This window comes from Octodon degus, unplaced genomic scaffold (assembly GCF_000260255.1).
Source record: "Octodon degus isolate 3935 unplaced genomic scaffold, OctDeg1.0 scaffold00023, whole genome shotgun sequence".
NCBI classification, from domain to species: Eukaryota; Metazoa; Chordata; class Mammalia; order Rodentia; family Octodontidae; genus Octodon; species Octodon degus.
Window position 1 is genome coordinate 4,972,008 of NW_004524599.1, and position 23,744 is coordinate 4,995,751.

At 43.8% G+C, this 23,744-nt stretch overlaps 1 protein-coding gene across 1 annotated transcript in view; it reads left to right on the top strand.

Moving 5' to 3' along the window:
• Mcur1 (mitochondrial calcium uniporter regulator 1) overlaps positions 1-23,044 on the top strand; it is a 25,569-nt gene extending 2,525 nt beyond the window's left edge. Inside the window, exons 2-9 of the mRNA XM_004628433.2 lie at positions 5,450-5,591; positions 8,835-8,938; positions 9,650-9,751; positions 10,642-10,683; positions 11,816-11,887; positions 16,539-16,592; positions 18,388-18,502; positions 19,671-23,044. Coding sequence (XP_004628490.1) covers positions 5,450-5,591; positions 8,835-8,938; positions 9,650-9,751; positions 10,642-10,683; positions 11,816-11,887; positions 16,539-16,592; positions 18,388-18,502; positions 19,671-19,726 — 687 coding nt within the window. The 3' untranslated portion in view covers positions 19,727-23,044. The remainder of the gene's footprint in view (positions 1-5,449; positions 5,592-8,834; positions 8,939-9,649; positions 9,752-10,641; positions 10,684-11,815; positions 11,888-16,538; positions 16,593-18,387; positions 18,503-19,670) is intronic.
• Positions 23,045-23,744: the final 700 nt, after the last annotated feature.

Consider the following 23,744-nt stretch of genomic DNA (forward strand, 5'->3'; position numbering starts at 1 on the left):
ATATATGCAGTGTATTATTTGTTGAAACTGTACTTCCGATTTGATTTGAAACTGTCTCATTGCTGTTTATCAATAAAACTTTGAAAAAAAAAAACGCCTTTGGCTGGGGGAGAAGGTGATAAATGAAAATGTGAAGAAGGGAGTTTTATGGGGTGGGGATGTGTAACCAAGTCTGTGTCAGTGCCCTGCGCAGTCAGGAGTTACGGGAGGGTTTGTCCTTCCTGTGTGTGCCTTTTGTCTGTGTCCTCATTCTAACTTACAGATCAGAAGCAGTTTCTTATTTGTCATTACATCAGAAGCGTAGTACTTTGTTTTAATGTCAAAGATCTTCAGTCATAAAATGAGGGTGGATGCACAAAAAGGGGACACAAAACAGACTGTTGTAGAAGCCTGTGTGTCCAAGAGCTGTCAGCCAAAGGGTATTTTTGTTTCTTTATTTTCTGCCTGGTGGTTGGTTGAGTGCCTGGGATCTTGGTAGGACAGCTGCAGGGCATTATGGGAAGGAAACTTGCCGTTGCTCTTTATCAGTGTAAGACTAACTCTGGGCCTCTGTGTACAAATTGGGTTTTTAAGATCATTTTGATGTGAAGTTCTCCAGGAAGGAGAGTTGGATCTGACACATCAGCACACCCTGCTTTGTTTGCTTCCTGCTTGCTGGTGGGAATTCAGCGTGCCAGTGTCCTTAGGTGTTGCCCTTTGACAGCCGGTTGGCATTCCCTTCCCCCAGGATGGGCGGAGAGCCAGCCAAGTGGACCATGGCCAGCCCTTTTGTCCACTTTTCAGAAAGCAGTGTATCTTTGAAATAAGAATGCTGTTTCTGGTTTCTGCTGATTCTGGGAAAGAAAAGGCTTGGTAGTGTTGGAGTCATCATTAGCTTTTGCTTAGAAAGTGGTGGTACAGTTTTTTGGTTGGCTGTGTGTGGGTGTGAGTGGAAGTGAGGAGGGGGTTCATGTTTTCATTGTATGGGTAGTTATTTTGTTATCAGAAACAAGCCATCTGGCACTAGAATAAGCTTGTCACTCCTCGCAATACTTAAGTGTTTACAGATTCCCTGGGTCAGCCCAGCTGTGCTCAGAGCTGGGTAAGTGGCCTGGGCAGCTGCTTTCATCTGTTCCCTTATCACCGTTTCTTCAGCCACCTGTGCTCTGTGCTGGGCAGACATTGTTGTAAAGGCCCATTCTAGTACCAGGACCAGGAATAACTGATGGGGGAAAAACACTAGTAAGTTTATTTATGTGGAGAAGGGGATGAGGAGGGAGGAGGAAGGAGTTGCTCTCAGAGCTTCTTTCTAGACTAACAATCCTGATCCTAGAAATCAGTACAGTTCAGTTACAAAACCTAAAACATTATTAGTGGCCTGTTGCATATGAGGGAGGCCCTCTGCTGGATGCTAATGAGAAATAAGACTGGCTGCTCCTGTCCAAGGCAGCCCAGTCTGGGCAACTTAGTGACATAGCAGACCCAGTCTCAGAGGGTTGGAAGATAGTGCTGGGTTCAATCTCCAGTACCAAAAAAATTCCCAGAGTGCTCTTGGGCAACTTGGACTGCTAGGTGATACAGGCCTGTTAATAGTAGCACTAGGGTGGAGCTACCTGTGCTGAGCTGCGAAGCTACAGGCAGCCTTTGTTACCTTGGTACAGCAAGCAGGGAGAGCCATGAAGTGCAGCGGAACGCTGGGCCTGGAACGCAAGGCACGCTTGGTAAATTGGCCAGCCAATTAAGCGAAGAAGGGTATGAAGGGGTGCTAAAAATGTAACAGCTGTGAAAGAAGAGCAAGCCCAAGGCTTGCAGGTGCAGGAAATAAAATAGTTTAGGTGTCTGCTGCTGAAAGGCTATGTGTGGGCTAAAGTAGGAAGGGGTTTAGATCTGGGCCAGGACCTTTAGAATATGAGCTCTTTTTACCAGCAAACACACATGCCACTGTATTTTCTATTTTTGTCAGTCTACAGTACAGATCGAAATACTGCATCTACCACACCTAACCTCCACGCTGGCACTCCTCTTCCCAAGTCACCGGTGATTTTGGGATGACTGCTAGAGGTTGTGCCAGACCTGTGGGGTCTTGTCCGTGTTGTATTTTTGCTTACTTGCAGGTTTTTCTTAGAACTCTTAGGAGTGAGGGATGGATGGAAAATGGATGTTGCTCAGCTGAGCTAACTTGAAGTCACTCAGGAGACCTGTGGAGCAGACCTGTCATTTTTGAGTGCAGAGGACTTCTCTGTCCTAACACTCTTCTGTCTAGCCTCAGGCTGGTGCAGTCCATGGCAAAGTTAAAAAAATGAGGACATTTCCATAGGAAGATTGTCATGTACCTACATTTATTAAATTAAAAAAAAAAATTGAGGCAGGGTCTCACTATGCAATTCAGGCTGGCCTGGAGCCCACTAGGAAGCCCAGGCTGGCCTAAAACCTCAGGAATCCTCCTGCCTCAACCTTCCTAGTGCTGGGGTTACAGGCATGCACTACCATGCTGGTTATAAAACTTAAATGAAGTCTTTATTATTTTAGTCCCTTTTTAAAAAAGAGGTTTATTTTAAATTGTTCATCTTTTTTTTCTTTTTCAAAAATACCTTTTTTAGTTTTGTATTGATAGAAGATATATAACATTTAAATGTTATCTCTTGAAAAATTAAAAAGTGGTAACCCAAATGTTAATCTGATTTTGTTTAAAAACTGTTCTGGTAGTTTGGGGTCTAAAAGCTAAGAAACCATCGCAGTGTACTATACCACTCCTCTCAAATGAATGCCTTGAAGCAGAACAGGCTGGCCCTGCTGCTGATGAGGCAGTTCCATTAGAAAGTAAAGCTAGGGGGCTGGGGAGATGGCTCAGTGAATAAGCACTTCACTGCCAAGCGCAAGGGCCTGAGTTTAATCCTTGGTTCCGCCAACAAAAAAAAACTAAAGCTGGTTAGAACACATCTCCTGAAAGCTGAGTTTTTGCAGAGAAAGCCCAGAGAGCTTCAGAAAACTGCCCTTTATGGATATAGATACAAAATGCTAAATCCAGCAACCTAGCCAGGAATATTATGTGTCCTGATCAAGGGAGTGTCTCAGGGAAGTTAGGTTCATGAACACCTGAAGATTCAAGTAATTTACCTTATCAGAATGAAAGCTGAAATGTACATGGTTATCTCAACAGATCCAAAAGAAGCATTTTCAAAGTCAAATGCCCTTTTATCATTTTATAAGGCCCTTGGGAAACTAGGAATAGAAGGGAACTTAACAGCCTCTATCACTGGCCTGAGCTGTGAGATAGCTCAGGGAACTAAGCACCTGTTCAGGCAAGTGCAGGGGATGGGGTTCCATCTCCAGCACCACATGCTGCGCCGGCCCTGCGCACCCCCTCACCCCCGTGCCTGCTGAGCTGGCCTCTGAGTCTGGGCATGGTGGTACGTGCCTGTAATCCTAGCACTGGGGAGGCTGAAAACAGGAGAATCCCTAGAGTCTGAACTATGCAGTGAGACCCTGTGCCAAATACATAAATAAATAAACCCTCTACTACAGTTAAGACTATACACATTACGTTGAAGCTCAAGAGCAAGATGCCACCTGTTGCCCTTCTGTTCAGTGCTGTCCTGGAAGATCGAGCCAGGACAGATAGGCAAGAAAATGAAATAGCCGTCTAGGCTGGAAAGCGTGTGTGTGCTACCGAAGTGAGCACAAGGTTGGAAAGAAGTAAAACTATCGCCATGCTCCGATGGTATGACTTTTTATATAAAGATATTCTTAAAGAATATTAAAGTATTAGAACTGATAAGTTCAGTAAGATACAAGGTCACATAAAAAATCAGTTGGATTTTTATACATTAGCAATAAATAGCCTAAAAATGAATATAACATAAAATAATGCTTTGGGAGAAATTGAACAAAAGAGCATAACACTCAGAAAAAGCACATAACATTGTTTTAATAATGTTTTTATTAAAATCCTAAGTAAATGGAAAGACTTCCCATTTGTTCTGACCTTAGTAGTATTAAGATGACAATATTATACTCCCTAAATTGATCTACAGATTTAACACAGTCTCTCCCAAAATCGCAGCTGGCACTGAGCATGATAGACTACACCTGTTATCCTAGACTTTAGGAGTCTGAGACAGGGGGATCACCTTGAGTTTGAGACCATCTTAGGGGTTCATAGTTCAAGACCAGCCTGAACCACACAGCAAGACCCTGTCTTAAGAAACCAGAACAACAAGTTTTCAGTTGGCTTCTTTTTTTTTTTTTTGCGGAACCGGGGATTGAACTCAGGCCCTTGCGCTTGCCAGGGTCAGTTGGCTTCTTGAACAACATTGCTTATCCTGTAATTCATAAGGAAATGCAAAGGATTCAGTCTTGGGAAAGAGCAGTCTCAGGTCCACTTTCTGAGGTCTAGCCACAAAGAATCAGCAAACTGTGAAGCTGGCCTAAGGACAGAAGTCCAATCAGTGAAATAACATGGAGAGCTTATAGGTCACGATCAGTTATTTTCACCCAGGGTGACAAGATGGGTCAGTACCAAAAATAGTACCTGGACAAGTGGATAGCTAGAGGGAGCATAACTAAGCTAGCTCATGCCATAGATAAGAAACTCAAAATGAGCCAAACGCCTAACTGTAAGAGCTAACACTTTAGAAGAAAACAGTAGTTTCTTGCATATGACATCAAAAGCAAGCAACAAAAGAAAACAGATTTGGGCTTTATCAGAGTTGAACTTTGGTGCTTTGGTGGCATTGCTGCTGTGTGGCAAACGATCTGTCAGTTCCTGAAATAGTTAAACAGAGCTATCATCCAATCCAGCAATTCCACTGGTTATGTACTCCAGGGAATTGCATGTGGAATGTCCCTAGACTTACTCATCATACCCAAGAAGTGGAAACAACCAGTAAATGGGTGGAGCAAATCTGGTGTGGCCATACAGTGGAGTACTGCTTCACAGTACTAAGAAGTAAAGAATTGACACATCCTACAACATGAGTGACACTTGGAAATGCTACATTCAGTGAAAGAAGCCATTTCCATCAGTAGCGTTTATGGAAGATCTCCAGAGCATGCAAGCAACAGAGACAGTAGATTCGTGGTGTCTCGGTAACAAGCTGGTGTGAGAGGTGGAAAGATTGGAAGGTGCTGGCTGAAGGTACAGAGTTTCATTTTGGGGTGAAGAAAGTTCTAAAGTTGATTGTGGGGACGGATACACTTTATAGGTATACTAGAAACAAATGAATTTTACACCTTAGGGGGGTGAATTCTATGGTATGTGAGTTATATCTCCTTAAAGCTATTATGAAAAGTCGGATCCCAGGATGTAGCTTGGTAACAGAGTACATGATTAGCCTGCGTGAGGCCCACGTTTCAGTCCCCGGTGCACTTGCGTGTGCATGCACACACATACAACTGATAGACCTTTGGGACACACCGTACTCTCCCGCAGTTGTGACTTGCTTTTGCTGGCCATGAACTCTGTTTTAAGCTTCCTTTCCTTTCCATTCCAGAGCTAAGCCTGTCTGCACGGTGCCTGCAGCTGGAGCACAAAAGGACAGATTTCACCGCTTCCGGGAATCGGAAGCTCTACTTTGACACCCATGCCTTCGTGTGCTTGCTAGAAGAAAATGGTAATCCTCTCTGGGCCCCCAGCACCCCAGAAAACATGGTTCCCTTTTCTTGATCCTACTTCTCTGTGACTCTTAAGCCTGCAGGTAGCATTTCAGTTAATCTTTAGGTCCTCATTTTATTGTTTAAGGACATTTTTGCTTTCTCACTACAATAGAGATTTTTCTTCTCACTCATTTCTCTTTGTGTGAGTGAAGTGCATTCTTATGCCATCAGCATGGAAGAGTGATGTCAAGGATAAGGATTTAGACAAGATTGCTTAGATTCAGGAGCACTTTCCTTGACAAGTGGTATGAGGCGTGAAAGAGGTAGCTTTGTCTCTGTCCCTCCCATCCTGTGTGCCTTTAAGAATTTTACAAAAGCAAAATGTTGCTGAGCAGCAGGTGTTGATGATTTCCAACTCACTCTTTCCTTTATTGCTGTTAATTAATATAAAAGGTTGCTCCAGTGTGTATGGCATTCACTCAGAGCACACTTGGAATGTGGGGAACATTCTCCTACGTAATCATATTCAAATAAATACACCCATTGTAATTCTGTATTCTGTCATGTGTATAGTCTTAGAATTTTAAATTATGCCCTTCAAATAAATACATGTTTTTACCTCTATGTCTAGTTATTTATCTAGATGTAGATGTGTATATTTGAAAAGCTAAGTGCTGTATAAGAAATAATGTTCACAGCTTTTCTTGTCAAACTTAAAACAGGGTTTTATTCATTAAAACTTCTTTCAGCTCTGAATTCTAGAGGAAAGTAGAAATGGGAGATATGAAGGAATCTTGGTGAGCAGTTTTCTTCTGATTTCAAACCTTGACCCATAGTTTTTTGCATCTTTTCAGACTAGAGATGTGAGGGCCCTGCCCATGTTGGGGTTCACTCCTCCCCCTGGGGTAGATGGCATCTGAGGTGACCAGCTTAGGAAGAAGCTAGGCAGGATTCTCAAGGGGTATTCACCCTTTTTATCAAGAGCCCTGTCTCCTGATGAACAAACTCCTAACTCTGTGGTCTCACCGCTCTCCTTGTACCCTGTTCTGTCATTCCTAAAGTGCAGAGCTCTATAGGTATGAAGGCTTACTTGCTGGTTTTTTCTTACCTCTTTCTCCTTCCTTGGGTACCTCTAAATGATATACCTTTGAAGTTTATCATCTACATGAATCCCTCACTTTCTTCTCTCTTTTTCTTATTTTTGCTGTGCTAGAACTTAGAGCCCTTGAACTGATCTCCTCCGTCCCTTTTTTTTTTTTTTTTTTTTTTAACTGGGGATTGAACTTGGGCCTTTGCGCTTGCCAGGGAAGCACTTATTCTACTGAGCCATCTTCCCAGCCCCCCTCCCTTTTTTGAGACAAACTCTCACCAAGTTACCCAGGCTGAGCTCAGACTTGTGATGATCCTCCTCCATCAGCCTTCTTTTAAAAAAAAAAAAAAATTATTTATTGGGCTAGGGAGATAGCTCAGTGGAATAAGTGCTTGCCTGGCAAATGCAAGGCCCTGAGTTTGATCCCCTGTTACTGAAAAAAAAAAAAAAAAAAAAAAAAAAAAAAATGTATTTGGTACAGGGTCTCACTACACAGCTAGAACTCATAGTGATCCTTCTGTCTCAGCCTCCCCAGCACTGGGATTACAGGTGTGCACTACCATGCTTGGTTTCAGTGGCCAGCACAGTGCACCCAGGGTTCTGGGGCCAGCGTGGCTTGTAGTACTGGGGATTGAACTCCGGTCCTTGTGCTTGCCAGGCTGGTGTTTACACTGCCAAGCTATCTCGCCAGCCCTGGCCTTGTCTTTCTTTTTTTAAATTACACTTACGCTTTTTAACACAAAATTTACATATAAAATAGGACATGTATCTTTTTCTCATAATTGTTAAGCCTAGTTATGTTGGACCATGAGCTCCTTTTAATAAAAATTTAAAATTTGCAAAAGTCATGTTCATTTTCTAAATATTAAGAAAGCAGAAAGAAAGCAAAGCAAACTGACACGCCAGCACTAAACAGTGATAGGGTCCCTTTTGCCTGGTTTTCCTAGACGTGTGTAACACATTTTAACAAAGTAAAGGCCTCTGTGTAAGGAATGGGAGTAGGTCTCTGGATAGCCTTTGCTGCTTTAAATCTGTGCCTTTGTTAAGTTAGTCCTATGCTCAGTCTCATCCAAATGATAGTAGTTACAACTTGATTCAAACAAATATGCCATTAATTAGAATCAGTAGACTCTTCGGAAGTTCTTGTAAATACAAGCATTTAATAGAATTACCTTTCATGGACTGAGTTTGAGGCATTGTATTAGAACTCCTAATGTGCGCTATGAGTTGTCTATAGTAACTAAAAGCAGTAAAACACTGAATAGAATCTATAATTCAGTTCATCATAATTAAATATGAATAACTTTTTCCCCAATTTTGACCCTCTGGACTAGTGACCCAAGAAAAGCTACAGCAGGAAAAAGAATTTGTTCTGACTCCTAGCATTATGTCAGTTAACAACTAGATTACTGTTTATAGTCTGTAATAGTGTGACTAATTGATGTTGAGTATAAAATAATGGTGCTTTCCTACATAAGAAAACTATTTTTGGGGGCTGGGGAAATAGCTCAGTGGAATAAGTTCTTGCCTGGCAAGCTCAAGGTCCTGAGTTCAATCCTTGGTACCACCAAAAAAAAAAAAAAAAGAAAAAGAAAACTTTTTAATAACATGCATTTTAAAGTTATCTTGTCTACTGTAGAAAATGTACCCAATTCAGAGAAGTATGAAAACAGAAACAAAACTTACAAGAAGTCTGTTAAATTACAAAAACAGCTGGGTAGTAGCTCAGTGGGAGACTATGACTGTGTGCATGGAACCCTGGCTTCCGTCCTCAGTGGTCCTGAGAGAATTACTACAGGAGCTGTCTTTGCGTCTCTTATTTTGGGTCTTGCTCTGGGTTCTCTCTTGGCATTGAATTGCAGCCCTTCCTTGTGTGGTAAACATTCTTCACAGATGTGGTTTCAGACAACTAGGAAGGACATTCGGGCTCAGCATTCAGCCCAGCCACCTCCCTGTGCGTGGGGAGACAGCGACTGCCTCCTGGATGGGGCGGCCAGCGAGCTCCCCCGTGACTCTAGTTTCTGCACCTCCTTCCCACTCTGCAGTTTCCCATTCCTGAACTTAGACCATCAGGAGAATGTATGAATGCGTAAGGCTTTTGTCCTGTGTGTTACTGTCCCCCCACAACTGCATTTCTTCTCAGTGTAGTTGTATCTGTGTGCTTGCTTAGGATTTACAACTCAACAAGCAGAAATCATTGTGTCTGCCTTGGTCAAGATCACGGAGGCCAACACGGACATCGTTTACAAAGACATGGTCACCAAGGTGCAGCAGGTTAGCATGAATTTGAAATCTGGGAGAAGGGTATGATTATGGTAAATAGGAGTATAATTTTTGGATAATATTTAATTGAAAAGTATCATTTTAGCTACCATTAAGGGGCAAATATGGTCATTGTGTAAAAAGTATTTGAGGGCTGGGGAAGTGGCTCAGTGGTCTAAGTGCCTGAAGGCAAGTGCAAGGACCTGGGTTTGATTCCTAGAACCCTGGGCGTGCCTGACTGGCCACCGAAACTGCGTGTGGTGACACATGCCTGTTATCCCAGAGCTGGGGAGGCTGAGACAGGAGGATCATTATGAGTCCAAGCTGTGTAGCAAGACCCTGTACCAAATAAATAAAAGGGATTTTTTTTCTAAGATAAAAAAGTACTTGAAGCTGCTTAGTCAACTGTAACGGACTCATCATTTTGGCAGTTCATTGTGCTCAAACTCTGACTTCCAGTCCTAATGCACTTAGTAAGTGAAGGTATGGCTTGTGTAATAGTATGACATCATGTCGTGAGCTTTGGACCGCCACCAGTTTTAACTGATTCATTTAATAGCAACGCTGGTATGTGTTTCTGTTCTTTTCACTTTTTCATTTCACAAGGGAGAGTGACATTACTGAGCCTTCTCCCTTGTTCACACTGTTATAGTTCCCTTTAAGGTAACAGGAGGTAGATTTGTAGGCTGTAGTATATCATTTGCCTTGTTTTTCTTTTTCTAGGAGATCACTCTTCAGCAAATAATGTCTAAGATTGCAAATGTGAAAAAAGATATGATTATTTTGGAGAAGAGTGAATTTTCAGCCCTCAGAGCAGAAAATGAGGTAAAACTACGGAGCCCCTTAGAAAATTTGTTAAGATAGTGAGAGATACTGTCATATGCATACGTAGAAGGGGACAAGTAGGTGTCCGGCACAGTGCACTTCCAAGTGTCCGCCACTGATCGGGTCATGAGGCAGGACGTCGCCAGCACCAAGCCTGCATCTCTCCCAGAGGCCCCCACTGTCCCGGCTATGATGCCCTTGACTAGTGTTTGCTGTTGTACACCTTCCTGTGATGAGAGTCCACAGTGTGTCTTAGGCCTGGATCTTCCTTTTCATTGTCTGTAGTGTTAAGTGAGCGTGCTGCGTGTTCTAGTGTGGTGTCATTAGGTCAGGTCCAGGTCTGGGGCATGAGTCAGTGTTGCTGAATTACGTGTGTGCTCTCTGTGTGTGCATCCGTTCTTTTTCAGTCCTACTTGAGGTTTCATATGGGAAGGTTATTTATTGCTTGTTGGTTGTAGCTTGATAATTAATCTTGTAAAGAAAATTAAACTATACGCGCTGGGGAGATGGCTCAGTGGGATAAGCGCTTCCCTGGCAGGCGCGAAGGCCTGAGTTCAATCCCTGGTTCCACCAAAAATAAAAAAAAATTAAAAAGAAAAAAGAAAATTAAACTATAAAATTTTCCTTGAAATTAGCTATTTGCTGAAAGCAAATATGCGTATTAAAAAAGCAATTGTGTCACCAGTTTTTTGTGACCTTTACTATGAACTAAACCAATTCCAGGGGCTACACATACATTGTAGTACATTTGTCAGCTTTGTGTGCTCAGTGTGCTCGTGAGTGTGAACAGGGGAGTGAATGTCTGTGTCAGTGCATGGCGTAGTGTTTGTTGATCGAGTTTTGTGCTTTTCTTTTTAACATATCCTTGTTTCTTTCTAATGTGTTTTTAGAAAATAAAGCTTGAACTACATCAGTTGAAACAGCAAGTAACGGTAAGAATCTCTTTCCAGTTTGCTGATTTGCTCATAATTATATAGACGTGTGTGTGTGTGTGTGTGTGTGTGTGTGTAGATCAGAAATATGTGCTCCTAAAGACTTCATTTTTTCATTCTGTTACATGTTTAAAATATGCCTCAAAAGTATGCAATAAAGTATCAGTGTCTAAATTCATTAAGAAAATTGTTTTCTAGGAGGATTTAAATCATTTTTAAATCCAAATATTTCTAAAATAACCACATGGAACCCTTAGATACTCTTAGAATTATGTGGGTTTTTTAAATTTTTTGGTTTTCTTTTTCAGTCTCTTTGAGACGGGGTTTCGCTCTGCAGCTCAGTCCCCACTCGCCGCAGTCCTGCCTCCGCCTCTGGAGTGCAGGCATGACAGGTCTGCACGGCCACGCCCGGCTCTTCTGAGTGATTTTTAAAGGTAGCATTTTTTAAATAGAAGGCCAGCTTCATTTTTTTGTTGGTTTTTGGTAGATAGGATTATTGGTGTTTAAAAGCAAAAGACTTAACTTTTTTTAATAAATAAATATATATATATATGGTATTTTTGTACTGAGGACCTAACTCAGGACATGGCAGTTGGCAGGCAGGCACTATGCCACTGAGCTTTCTCTCCAGCCTTAAAGGGAAAAGACTTCGATTAATTTCTGAGAGAAGGCTTTTATTTAAGCTGTAATTTTAATATTTTCCTTCTTTGAATCCATTTTTGCTTTCCAAGGAACTGCTTTAATTATAAATTCCATAAGGGAAAATATATGGGAAACTTGAGGATAAAAGCAGCTAATTGGGAGGCCGAGGCAGGAGGATCAGGTGAGCCCAGGAGTTTGAGGCCAACTTGAGCAGTGAAGTGAAACAAAATGACAAAAACCCAGAAGCCAACACCATTAAGATAGATGGATGGATGGATGGACAGACGGACAGACAGATGGGTGGACCAGTGGACTGATGGAAAGCCAATAGACACAGCTGGCTACAGGCATGGCTTATCCAGACCAATCCCTGGCTCCCTTTGTCTGGCGCCCTTAGGACAGAGTCAGAGGGTGATCCCAGCATCACGGCCTCAGGGGTTTCCCTTGCTGACTTCTGATTTCTCTTCTCTGTTGCTTGCTTTCCTACCAGGATGAAGTGATCAAAGTCCGAACAGATACCAAGTTAGACTTCAATCTAGAGAAGAGCAGAGTAAAAGAATTGGTATGTTCCTTCATTGAAGTAGGTTCTCAGTTCATTTGTTTTCAGGATGGAATGCTTGGGTATATCTGGGTCTATATATAGCTCACGGTGCTATTAATTTTTATCTCCTTAATCAGGATACGGAGATTTTTTAATTCAATTATATTTTGGATTGGGGCTTATATTTGATTCTTTCAAAAGTCAAATTAGAATCTTAGTCATCTAGTATTTGATCTTTTGTTGCAGTGATTTTAGACTATATGTTACATAGACATTGATAAGGAAATTAGACTCAATCTTGATCTACTTAATACTGACTTATGGGGCTGGTGAGATGGCTCAGTGGTCTAAAGCACCTATTTGAAAAAGCTTAGCAAAGCAAAGGGACCACGGTTCAATCCCCCAGCACCACATGCCAGCCAGCCGCGCCCTCTGGTGGGCTGAGCTGGCCACAAACACACACACACACATAAATAAATAAATAGTTTAAAAAAAAAAAAAATACTGACTTAAATCCCCACATGTCCTAATTCTACACGAGATGATTGTTGAGATGAACTTCATTAGGTTATTAATATGAAATAATAGGTTGCTAATATGAAATAGCTAGTATTAAATTAGACCCTGAAATTTAAGATTAAAATATATCTATATATCTATATGTATATATAGGTATATATTGTTATTGTTGTTGCTGTTCTGGGTTTTTTTAGGAGATTTTTGTTTGTTTGGGGGTTGTTCGGCCTTTTTGGTGCTAGAGGTGCAACCCAGGGCTTCAGTCATGCTAAGTAGACTCTCCTGGGGCTACAGCCCCACCACCACATATTGTCTTTGAAATATAACAAGAAGTTGTATGTTTTCATAAAAATATGAGCTGGGCCAGGTGTGGTAGCACATGCTATAATCCCAGCACCTGAAAAGCTGAGGCAGAATGATCATCACAAGTTTGAGGCCAAGACCATTCTGAGCTATATTGTGAGACCCTGTCTCAAAAAACAGAACAAGCGCCGACCAGATAGCTCAGTGAACTAAAGCGCCTTCTTAGGCAGAGCACAGTGACTGGGGTTCGATCTCCGGCCTGCTGTGCCAGCCCTGTCCCAGGGCACGCTGAGACAGCGATTGAGACTGGGCATGGTGGCGTGCCCCTGTAATCCCAGTGCTGGGAAGGCTGAAAAAAGGCAGATCACTATGAGTCCAGTCTGTATAATGAGATCCTGTAGACCCTGTACTAAATACGTTTTTTTTTTTTTTAAAAAATATGTATATATATATATATATATGTTGGAGGGGGTGGGAGATGTGGCTCAGCAGTCGAGCTCCTGCTTTGCATACACAAAGCCCTGGTTCAGTCCCTAGCACCACACACCAAAAACCAAAAAAAAAAAGAAACAAAGAAAAGAAATAGAAGCATCGGATGCCACTGGTGATGTCTGACCTGTCTGGATGTTCTCTCCTCTGGCGCAGTCTGTCCTCAGATCTGATGACACTCGTGAGACACCTGTCTTCTTCGTGGCATAGTGACAAGCAGGGCCCGTGGGGCATGTTTCATAGCACGAGCTGGCAGAAATGGTACTCAAAACTGCCATCTTTTTTACAGTTTGCCTTTAATCAAAATGTTCTCCAAACTATAAACAAAGCTAACACTGAAACTCAGGGATGTAACTGTATTTTGGCCCCGCTGCCCCTGTTGGAGAGCTGAGATTCATTGTAAAAGTTATGATTATGCCCATATTACTCATCTTTCTATCTTATTACACTTTTCAACCATGAAGATTAAATCAGCTGCTATTATTAAAACAGTTAGTGGCCACAAGCCTATAATTAGTATCTAGAAGACAAAACACTCTGGATATGTACTTACTTTTTGGTTGTGTTTTTAGAACTATGGGCTCACTTGGTTATGTGCCTACACCTAACCAAACTGGAAAGAAATACAGGGAGGAGGCTGGGAAATCCAGCACATGACTGTAGGTTGTGCCTGTGAAGTTGGGGTTTGCTGCCCAAGCTGGGAAGTTGTCCTCAGCAACCCTGAACTAAGAGTGCTGGAGCGCAGCACCGTGGCCGACGTCTGTACACAGTGCGAGTGCACGTGGCAGGTGGTGACAAAGCCAAGTTGTTTAGCCTTCTTGTTCCCTGAAAAGTTATAATATCAACTTAAAGATTAAGTTAGAGCTGGGGTCGTAGCTTAATGGTAGAGTACTTAGTCTGTGTGAAGCCCTAGGTTTGAGCTTTAGTATTACAAAGAAGAAAGATGGAGGAAGAGGTGAAGGTAGCCATTTTTAGTCCTCCTCTGGGTCCAAGAAGTTTATACTTGTAATCCCAAAATACGTTACTGGAATTGCATCAAGTAAATTCTAATCTACCACTTCCAGTGCAACCCAGAATAAAGACACTAAGGCATATTTATAGTTGTGGGGAGCCAAGGGGCCCTAAGTCCAGCCATGGTGATGGTTATCTAGGACAGAGGCCTCAACCCAAGGCCGAACTTGGTTTTTATTCAGTCGTGAAGGAGGAGTGGCTTGAGGATGAAGGACTGAGAATGGCAGGAAGTAGGTGTGTACTGAGAGTTGGGCTGGGGAGGAGGCCTGCATTTACCTCTGCAATGTGCAGAGAGAAGGATGTGCAGAAAAAGTCATTTGCATTATATTGTTGAGATAGTATCTAATATTTTGGGGTCCAATGCTTCAGCTCTGGTGTGTAATCTTTCAAGCCCCAGGAAGTCATAACCTCTGTCTTGAGGCTTGATCCCGGCTGTCAGTGTGGAGCACTGACTCTTTGTCCTGTCTCGACCCGGCTCATATTAAAGAGCAGCAGGCGTGGGTTATCAGGGAAGCATGCGGGCCGTCTTCAGAGACTACCACCAGCACCTCAGCTAGACCAGTATGCATTGCGTAAAGCCAGTTGAAGGGGTACGGCAAAGTCCTAGCCAGCTCTGTACGTGAAAGTAGGGTCAGGCACAGCCAAACTGGAGATGATTGCTCTTCTTTCAAGGAGAGTCACCCAGGTGGTCTTCTACAGAGGGGGAGAAGGAAAAGAAAGGGGGAAGGGAGAGGAAGGAGGGGAGGGAGAGGGAGGAAAGAAGAAATGGAAAGCGAAGGGAAGGAAAAGAAAGAAAGAGAAGAGTCGATAAAACTGTTGACATTTACAGCAGGTTCAAAGACTGGAGTATAGTCTCTTTTGGGGGTCAAGGAGCTGAGAAAAAAAGTGTTATTCTTTAAATGGTGGCAGTGTTAAGACTTTAGACTAAAAAAAGATTTTAGGCTTTTCTTTTCCCTTGAGGATGAGTCAAGGTTCCAGAGAAGAATGGAGCATGTAGGTGGGCAGAAAATCCCATTCTACTCTGCCCTCTGGTGGTGATCAGTTGCCTAGCGCCTTCCTAGGGTGAAGCCCTGGAGCGAGGGAGAGAGTGCATTGCATTGTTCTTCAGTTTTGTGACTAGTCAGTCTTTAATTTGAAGTTTTAGGGTTTTTTTTTAAGGTTTTTATTTTGTTTTAACTTCTGAGCACTGCAGTATCTCCCTAACAAGTCCCACGGAAACATTTTTATTGAGATAGGGTCCCACTCTAGCTCAGGCTGGCCTCCTACTCATATCAATCCTCCTGCCTCAGCCTCCCAAGTGCTGGGGTCACAGGTGTGCACCACCATCGCCAGCCCAGGCCAACATTGTATAACTAGAAATTTTCTAGATACTTCCAAGCATTAACTCTTTCCTCTCTCACCATGTTAATTTAGATCTTGAACATCATTAGCTCAGTTGAATCCTAATGCCTACTACAATTGTCTGATTTTATTTTAGTGTCAACAGAGCTGTTCCAACTCCTTTTCTGACATTAATGGCCAAAGGCAAGAAAGCAGCTTAGCTTGTCGTCTCTTGTAGTAACGCTGCACTGCGACTACGCCCAAGTGGGATCACCTGTTATTATCAAAGCCAGCATGTGATGGTTTAGTACCTATCTGCATGTATGTTGTTTCCTGATCGTAGTACAGTGTCCCTGTCATAGAACAGCATTCCTTGCAGCTACTTTTCCCCTGACTTTATATTGTTCTTGTCTTTAAGCCTCAGCGGTGGCATTTTTTATTTCTAGTTATGACATGATAGCTCCTGCACGGAATTGATTCTGTACCACTATTGGGGCGCATAAAGCCAAAAAGCATGTGACTCAGTATCTAGCAGAACTGGCCTGAGCCAGGCCTGGTGGCACACGCCTATAACTGCAGCATGGGAGGAGGATTTCTGAGTCCAAGGCCAGCATGGGCTACATAGTGAGCCCCTGTCTCAAAAACAAACAACAACAACAAAATTGGTCCAAAGAACACTCATAACTGTTTTTACCCCATGCTAGGGATTGCATGCAGACCCTCACACATGCTGGGCACGGGCTCTGCCACAGAGCTCCACCCCAGTAGCCCTTTAGAAAGTGCCATCCTCATCCTTGTAGCAGGAAGAAGCTGAAGAGAGCACAGCCAGGGAGACGAAGGGAGAAACACAGCCGGGGAGCGGGCAACAGAGCAGAGGCAGAGCCATGAGTCAGCAGAGGACCCCATCACAGACCAAGGTGGAGGCAGTGGGCTGATGCTCCTGTCGTGGTTTTCTGGGGGCCCCAGGAAGGAAAAGGCAGCAGAGAAGCCAGGAGCAGACCAGAACCTGACCGGTGTTCCCTGTTTGTTTCAGTATTCACTGAATGAAAGGAAGCTGCTGGAATTGAGGACGGAAATAGTGGAATTGGTAAGAAGTGAGACTTCGACTTTCTTTGCCATTTTATTCCTCCTTGTTTGCTCCTAAGCGCCATTGCTATTGTTTGTGTTACAGGAAGTTGGGCAGGTTCAGTGTTGTTGTTTTACTGTGGAAAAATATCCATTTACATAAAAATTGCAACTTAAATATATATGGTCAGTAGCATTTATTTTGCAGAATTGAACCTCTGAGTCCCTTATGGCCTGAGCCCCCATTCCTGCCTCCTGCAGCCCCCAGCAGGCACCATCCCATTTTCTTCTCCATGAATCTGAGTGATCCAAGTAACCTCACAGACGTAGACTGACACGTTCCCTTGTCCCAGTGCCTTCGAGGCTCTGCCATGCTGTTGCCAGGGACAGATCTTTCTTAAGGCTGAATAGTATGCATCACATGTATCCCACAGTTGGTTTATTTCTCTGTCGGTGACCATGGCCTCATCTTCTGGCTCTTGTGATCAGGAGGCAGATGACTGCTCCTGGTCCTCACGGGTATGCTCCCTGGGAGCCCTGACCCTGGAAGAGGCTGGCTTGAGAGAATGCTGGAGCGCTGGGATGTGTCTCTGGCTTAGTTTCCTGCTCATCCAAGCATTTATTTCCATATTCTTTGCCTGAATTGGTAACCATAGGAAACTACTTACTTTTCTAGGATACTTAGTGAAGCATTCTCAGTGTTTTTGTGTATTAATGCAATTATATAACCTCTTTATCAGCCAAACTCACTGCCAGTTGGGGATTAAATATGTAGTTTAACTGTTTTATTTTTGGAGGACACGAAGGCTAGCCTTGGTAGCCAAGCCTAGTACTAATAAAACCCTTGATGTTTAAACAGTGGAAGAAGACAACTTACAAAAATGTGAATAGGCTAGTGTTGTATTAGTTTTCTGTCATTGTTGAGACAAAATCCCTGACACCCAGAGTGTATAAAGAGGGAAAGGGCTGTTTATCTCACAGTTTGTGGAGGTTTCAGTCCATGCTCAGCTGGCTCCCAGGCAGGGAGGGGTGGTACAGGGGCCGCTGTTCATGGTGGCTGAAGACAGCAAAGCAGCACGAGCAGAAAGAGATGTGTGAGAGAAGACTTTCTTTGTACTGGGGATCAAACTCAGAACTTTGTGCTTGCCAGGCAGAGCTTGTGCCACTGAGCTGTCTCCCTGGCCCAGGAAGACTCTTTCTGTCTTCACATGGCATGCAGGCTCCCCACCCTAGGGCAGGGGCAGCACTCACACCCGTTATCCCAGCTCTAAATCCTGAGCCAGTGACGAACTCTAGAAGCCCACACCCATGACTGCACAAGGCTTTAGGGGGACACCTAGACACAAACCATAACGAGTATCAAGACAGGCCTTTAGATCATCTAAGGCTATATTCAGCTCTCCAAATGACTCTTGAGTTTACTGTAAGCCTTTCACTGAGGGGGATTAGGCAGCTGGGGGCGAGTTCATTATCATTGCTAATAAACTGGCCTCAGTATGATGCATAGAAGTAGTGTCTGTAGTTTCCAAACACTTTTTCTCATCGGTCATCACCTTTGATTCTCTCCGTAGCTCTTGTGGGCAGTCTGAAGGCAGAATCAGAGGGCTGGGCTTGGTTTCCCTTTTCCAAACACCGGGAACCTCAGGCCTGAAGCACCCTAGGGACTTGGGCAGTTCAGCTCAGCCACACAGCAGCAGACCCAAGACTGAAACCCAGCTCCCCATCCGAAGCTGCGCCGTGTGCACCCTGCCCAGAAGGATCAGGGGCGGAGGGGACTAACCAGAGTGTTCTCATGCCTGAATTCTGTGTTTTGAAAGCATGCGCAGCAGGATCGGGCCCTGACACAGACAGATAGGAAGATAGAAACCGAGGTCGCTGGCCTCAAGACCATGCTCGAAGCGCACAAGCTGGACACAATCAAGTATCTAGCAGGTAAGCCGCTCTTTGGTGAAGCGTGCACAGCAGCCTGGAGAGGAGGTACATTGGGTTTATAAAATCAGTGACAGATACTGCATTTATTTGAGCCTAGCGTGTGTGTGTGTGTGTGTGTGTGTGTGTGTGTGTTGATATCTCTTACATGGAAAGCCTTTTCAGGTGCCATCCCAGTACTCAGGATGCTGAAGCAGAATTGTCCACCCAACCTAGGCTACAGAGACCCTGTTTCGAAAAACCAAAAAAAAATTCCCATTAGATGGAGTATCATACTTTAACGTTTTTTTCTTTCTTACTAGCAAATAAAAGTTATTATATAATTTATAGTTGAAGGAATCATACATTTGATAAGATATTGTGGTTGAGCTGTGGTTGCTTGGGATTTTAGTGAAATTCACTACAAGGAATATTTGATGAATGAAATGAAAGGAGGTTGAGTCATGATCATTGTACTTGAGTTGGGGACATTTGTTGCTCTTCGCTGCTGAGGTGTAGCCCCACTTGTTTTTGGAACAGAATCTTGCTAAGTTGCCCAAACTGGGCTCAACTTGCAGTCCTCCTGCCTCAGCCTCCAGAATGCTAGGACCACGGGCCTGTGTGACTCTGTCCAGCAGTTGGTGACACTGCTTTTAAGGAGTTCGTTGCCTTTGAAATTTTTGAGCCACAAGATGGGTGAAGATTTAAATATTTTTTAGAAGTTAGCCATTATTCCAAGTCAGCTTTAACATTTTGGAAATGTTACAGCAGTGTATTGCAGTGACATTTTTCCCTTTATATTAAAATATATGTCACTGTGTAGTACGCATACTTACATTTTGCAATGGTGGATGTTTTGTGATTCTAAACTTGTATTGAAAAGTTGTCTGGAATATTGGACACATTTTTACTTTGAAGATGTTGGTGTCAAGATGTGTGATTGCTTTTATAATGGGCAAGTGTTTATGGGATATAGTACTTACATCATTGAGCAAAGTTTTCTAGAGCTTTAAAAACTCTTTAGTGGGGAGGTGGATGAGAGTCATTGTGTACTTAATAATCAAGTGGCCCTGTACTTCAGGTCACCTCCAGATTATTTATGATGCCTAAGAGACTGTAAAAAGAAAAAAGGCTTCCTCACAAAGGTGTTTCAGGAGAACTAACTCCTCTCCCCACTGTCTTGTCCTCACAGGGTCTGTCTTTACCTGCCTCACGGTTGCTCTGGGATTTTATCGTCTGTGGGTATAGTGGAATGTGTATGTAAAGAAATTTCTATAGTTTTGCCTAAAGAATGCTAAATTGTTGTCCCTTTTTATCTTGTTTCAAATTTTAACCCTGATTTTGACCTAGTGCATATTATTTATTTTTATGAAACTTGTGAGCACATAACCAAGATAGTGAGGTCAGAAGTTCCTCAGTTGCTCCTCTCACGGCCTGTGTAACTGAGTGCCGTGGACCCGACACTGAGGATCGACTGCTCACCCAGGGCACTTGGCCGAGCCAACAGGAAGCGTTGGTGTGATTCTCTGCAGTGTTACGTCTTTCGTCACCCTGGGGATTCAGGGCTAGCATGAAAGGACATAGTGGCCTCAAGCACTGAAGAATCGCTGAAACTCAGCCAGTGTGGGCTCCTCTTCACCAGGACCCGTCCTCTGCCAGTGCTGCCTGCGCACTGTGGCCTGTCCCGAGCTCAACTGTGCCTCTCCACCTCGGTGGTGTCCGTCCTCTTAGTAGGTTAGGTCACAATTATGTTTAATGTGCCTTCCACTGAGAAAATCTTGTTGCCTAATGAAGCCTTGCAATTGGAAAGGGAAGTCTTTTACATCGTGCCTGATTTCCTTCCTTCCGTTTCTCCCCATTCTTTCTATTCCCTTTCCCTCCTGATGCAGACTATAACAACACTCTGCCTGTGCCCTCACCTCCCTAGAGCACTCCCTATTTCTCAGCATGAAGCTCTCCTTGAGTTTAGGGTTCAATGACTGCTTTCTTTGGGCCATCCTTGGCCTGAGATGCAAGGGAAGCACTGTCTTTCCTTCTCTGAGCTGTCTAGGTGGGGTGCACACTGTTAATAATGAAGCCCACGCCATTAGAGAGTGTGCGTTTGCCTGTGACCAGCTCCGATTGTACGCCTTCCATGCAGCGCCGCGCCCGGCAGCAGCCTCACTTCCACTGATGTCCCTTGCTATAGAAGATACCCTCACGGCTACTGTAGCTCAGTAATGAAATCCTCCACAAGGCTGGTTTATTTTGGAGATGCACATTTTCATCTCCTTTGACTGACTGGCTATGGGCAGGAGTAAGCAATTTGGGAGTAATGGCAGACGGCCTTTCTGTCTTTGCCCACATGCATGCATGTGTGGAGGGGTCGCGTGAAGAGCGCTCGCTCAGACTGGTAGAGTGAATTATTCATCGTCACTGCTCAGCATGTGGGTAAAATGAAAGTATTAAGTCACTGCCTTTTTAGAAAACATTTGTGTAAACCAAAAATTTTGTGTTCCACACAGGAGAAAAATCAAAGACCTTTGTATTCGCTGGTTGCAGTTTCAAAGTGAAATGTAATAATTTAGTATTTTTCAAGTAGATCAAACATTGCCTTAACCACAAGGTCCCAAGAAAGGTGGCACATCCAGCAGTATTACAGGGCTCCAGGAGTGGCTGCATTAGGCCACGTTCATAACTGCTGGATGTCACAGAGCTCTGTTTGTCATGGCTGGAGAAAGGGCCTGAAGGCCAGACACTCTTACCAGGTCATGCTTCCAAAAGAAAGGTTTCCAGGGGAAGAAGATACCGCATACAGTTATGCTACCAAGCAAACGCTAACCTCGTATGTGTTAAAAACAGAAGGTGAAGTGTCCTTATATCCTGATTAGATATGACTAAAATATGCTGGGTGGCATACTTAACTCTCTTCCCAGTATCCCCACGCGTCACTTCTCTTGGTGTTTGTGGACCATGTCATGCTGTCACTTCACATGGTCTTTGGGTTTACTACAGAGTAGTAGTAAGGATAGTGCAGCCTTCTGTGGCTTTGGGAACAGTGGCCCGTCCTGAGTGTGTGGATGGTGCTACATTGGCTTCCTCAGTGCTTGGGATTGTGTTCCCTTCATTAGCTCCAAGGAGTGTATTCAAAAAGCGTTGAGCCAGAAATACCAAGGCACTCTTCGTGCTGCTGCCTTGCACGACTGTGCATGTCAGCACACCAGGCCTACACACTGTTCACGCCCCCTGTGCTGCCCAGCGCGGAGCGCTCAGGTTGCCCCAGGAAAGAAGCATGCAGCAGAAGAGGCCTGGCAGAAGCTCAGCAGCAGGCTGTGTCGAGGCCGTGGGGATTGCCAGCAGGCCTGGTCCAGAGCAGGTGCCCAGCGCAGCCTGGGCAGACAAGCATGGAAGAGCTACAGCAGAGCAGGAAATCGAGCCTGCCACCTCCTTCCGTGTGCTGGTCACTGTTCACCTGGCCGGTCCCCTCTTGCTCACTTTTCTCTTGATCTTCCCCTACCAGTTCATTTTTCAAGAATCTCAGCCACAATTTCACTTTTTCTCCCCATTTTACTACTAAGCAGAACCTGTTAGAGTGTATAGTTCTTTGCTGGAAACAGTAGTTTTGATTTCTGTGTTGGTTTTACTCTCTTAGCTGGTTTTATTCTCTCTCTCTTGCTGTGTATGTGTGTGTGTGTGTGTGTGTGTGACCGAGGATTGAACTCAGGCCCTTGCACTTGCCAGGAAAGCACTTATTCTACTGAGCCATCTCCCTGACCTTGGTTTTATTCTCTAGCTTCATAGCTAGCAAAGCTCTGTGTGTGTGTGTGTGTGTGTGTGTGTGGTGTGTTTTTCCCCTTAAGTATGTCAAGCACCTCAGCTAGGAAATCAAAAGTTCAAGAAGAAAGGCTTGACTCAAACCAGAAGCTTTGCTGAAATTTGCCTCTGAACACTTTAAAAATGAAAGGCCCAGGCCATGGCCAGCACATCTCCGTGCCTGGCTTACCTCATCTCAGCCTTTACATTTCTCTTCCCTCGGGAGCATGCCAGTGATCATCACCGTCCTTCTTGTCCCCTCCCACCCGCTGCCTGTCACTTGCCCGTGTGGCTGTGGCAAGCTTTTCTCTCCCTCTACCCTCAGAGCCTGTGTTCTCAGACCCTCACCACTTTGAATCAGTATTTCATGCTGGAACTCACCTAGAAAGCTGACTTTAGGGACCAGGGAGATAGCTCAGTAGAATAAGCGTTTGCCTGGCAAGTGCAAGGGCCTGAGTTCAATCCCCAGTTCTGCCAAAAAAAAAAAAAAAAAAGCTGACTTTAGCATTTGTTTATCAAATTTGTTGTGACTTTTTTTTGGCACTAAAGTAAAAACATTAACTGGACATAATTTATTATGCAGCATTTAAGAATTTATAGTCTTTTATTGGAATTTTATTTGGGAAATATGTTTCTACAGATACATGCTTAACATTCCTTCAATTGTAAGTGGAATAATTTCTTAACCCCTTGATTACCTAAGTAAATTCAGTTGTATTGTCTAAAAGTGTATAAAATGTTTGTATCTAAAATAAAGTATTTAATTCTGTGTGACTGATACACTCCTTTTCAGGGTGGCAGTGCTGGGGATCAAACCTGGGGCCTCATGTGTGCCAGGCAGGTGCCCTCCCTGGCTGCCTGGGTGCCTAACCGCCCAAATGACAAGCCAGGACACCTGCTCTGTGCTTCACCTGTTCTATCCAAGGTGGGAGGAGCACACCAGGGAACTAAGTAACCCTGGAATGTGCGAAACTGTGTTTATGCAGAAAATAGACTTGAAAGTAAATATTCTATCTGCCAAATAAGTTGTTAGTATTCTAGAACTCTCTATCCTGCTCACATACATTGTTTCAACTGCTTGTGGGACAGGAAATGATGAGGTTTGTACACAAGTGTTTTGAGGTAGGTGGGAGGACCCCGGGGCCAGTAATGGAAGTCCTCCTTCAGCTTGTGAAACTAAGATTCAAGAAGAGCAAAACACACACCATCCCTCGCATGGGCAGAGGAGGGTCCCTGTCACCTGTGTCACCTTTTGTGAGGACCACAGGGATTGTTCCACTTCACCTCTGCAGTGTAAGAACAGACAATCCTTTTGCCTTGGGCCTTTAGTTTTTCCAAAACTAAAAATTGTTTTAAAAGAAGACATTCTGGGGCTGGAGAGATGGCTCAGTGGTCTAAAGCACCTACTTAGAACAAGCTTGGCAAAGCATCGAGGACCACGGTTCAATCCCCCAGCACCACATGCCAGCCAGCC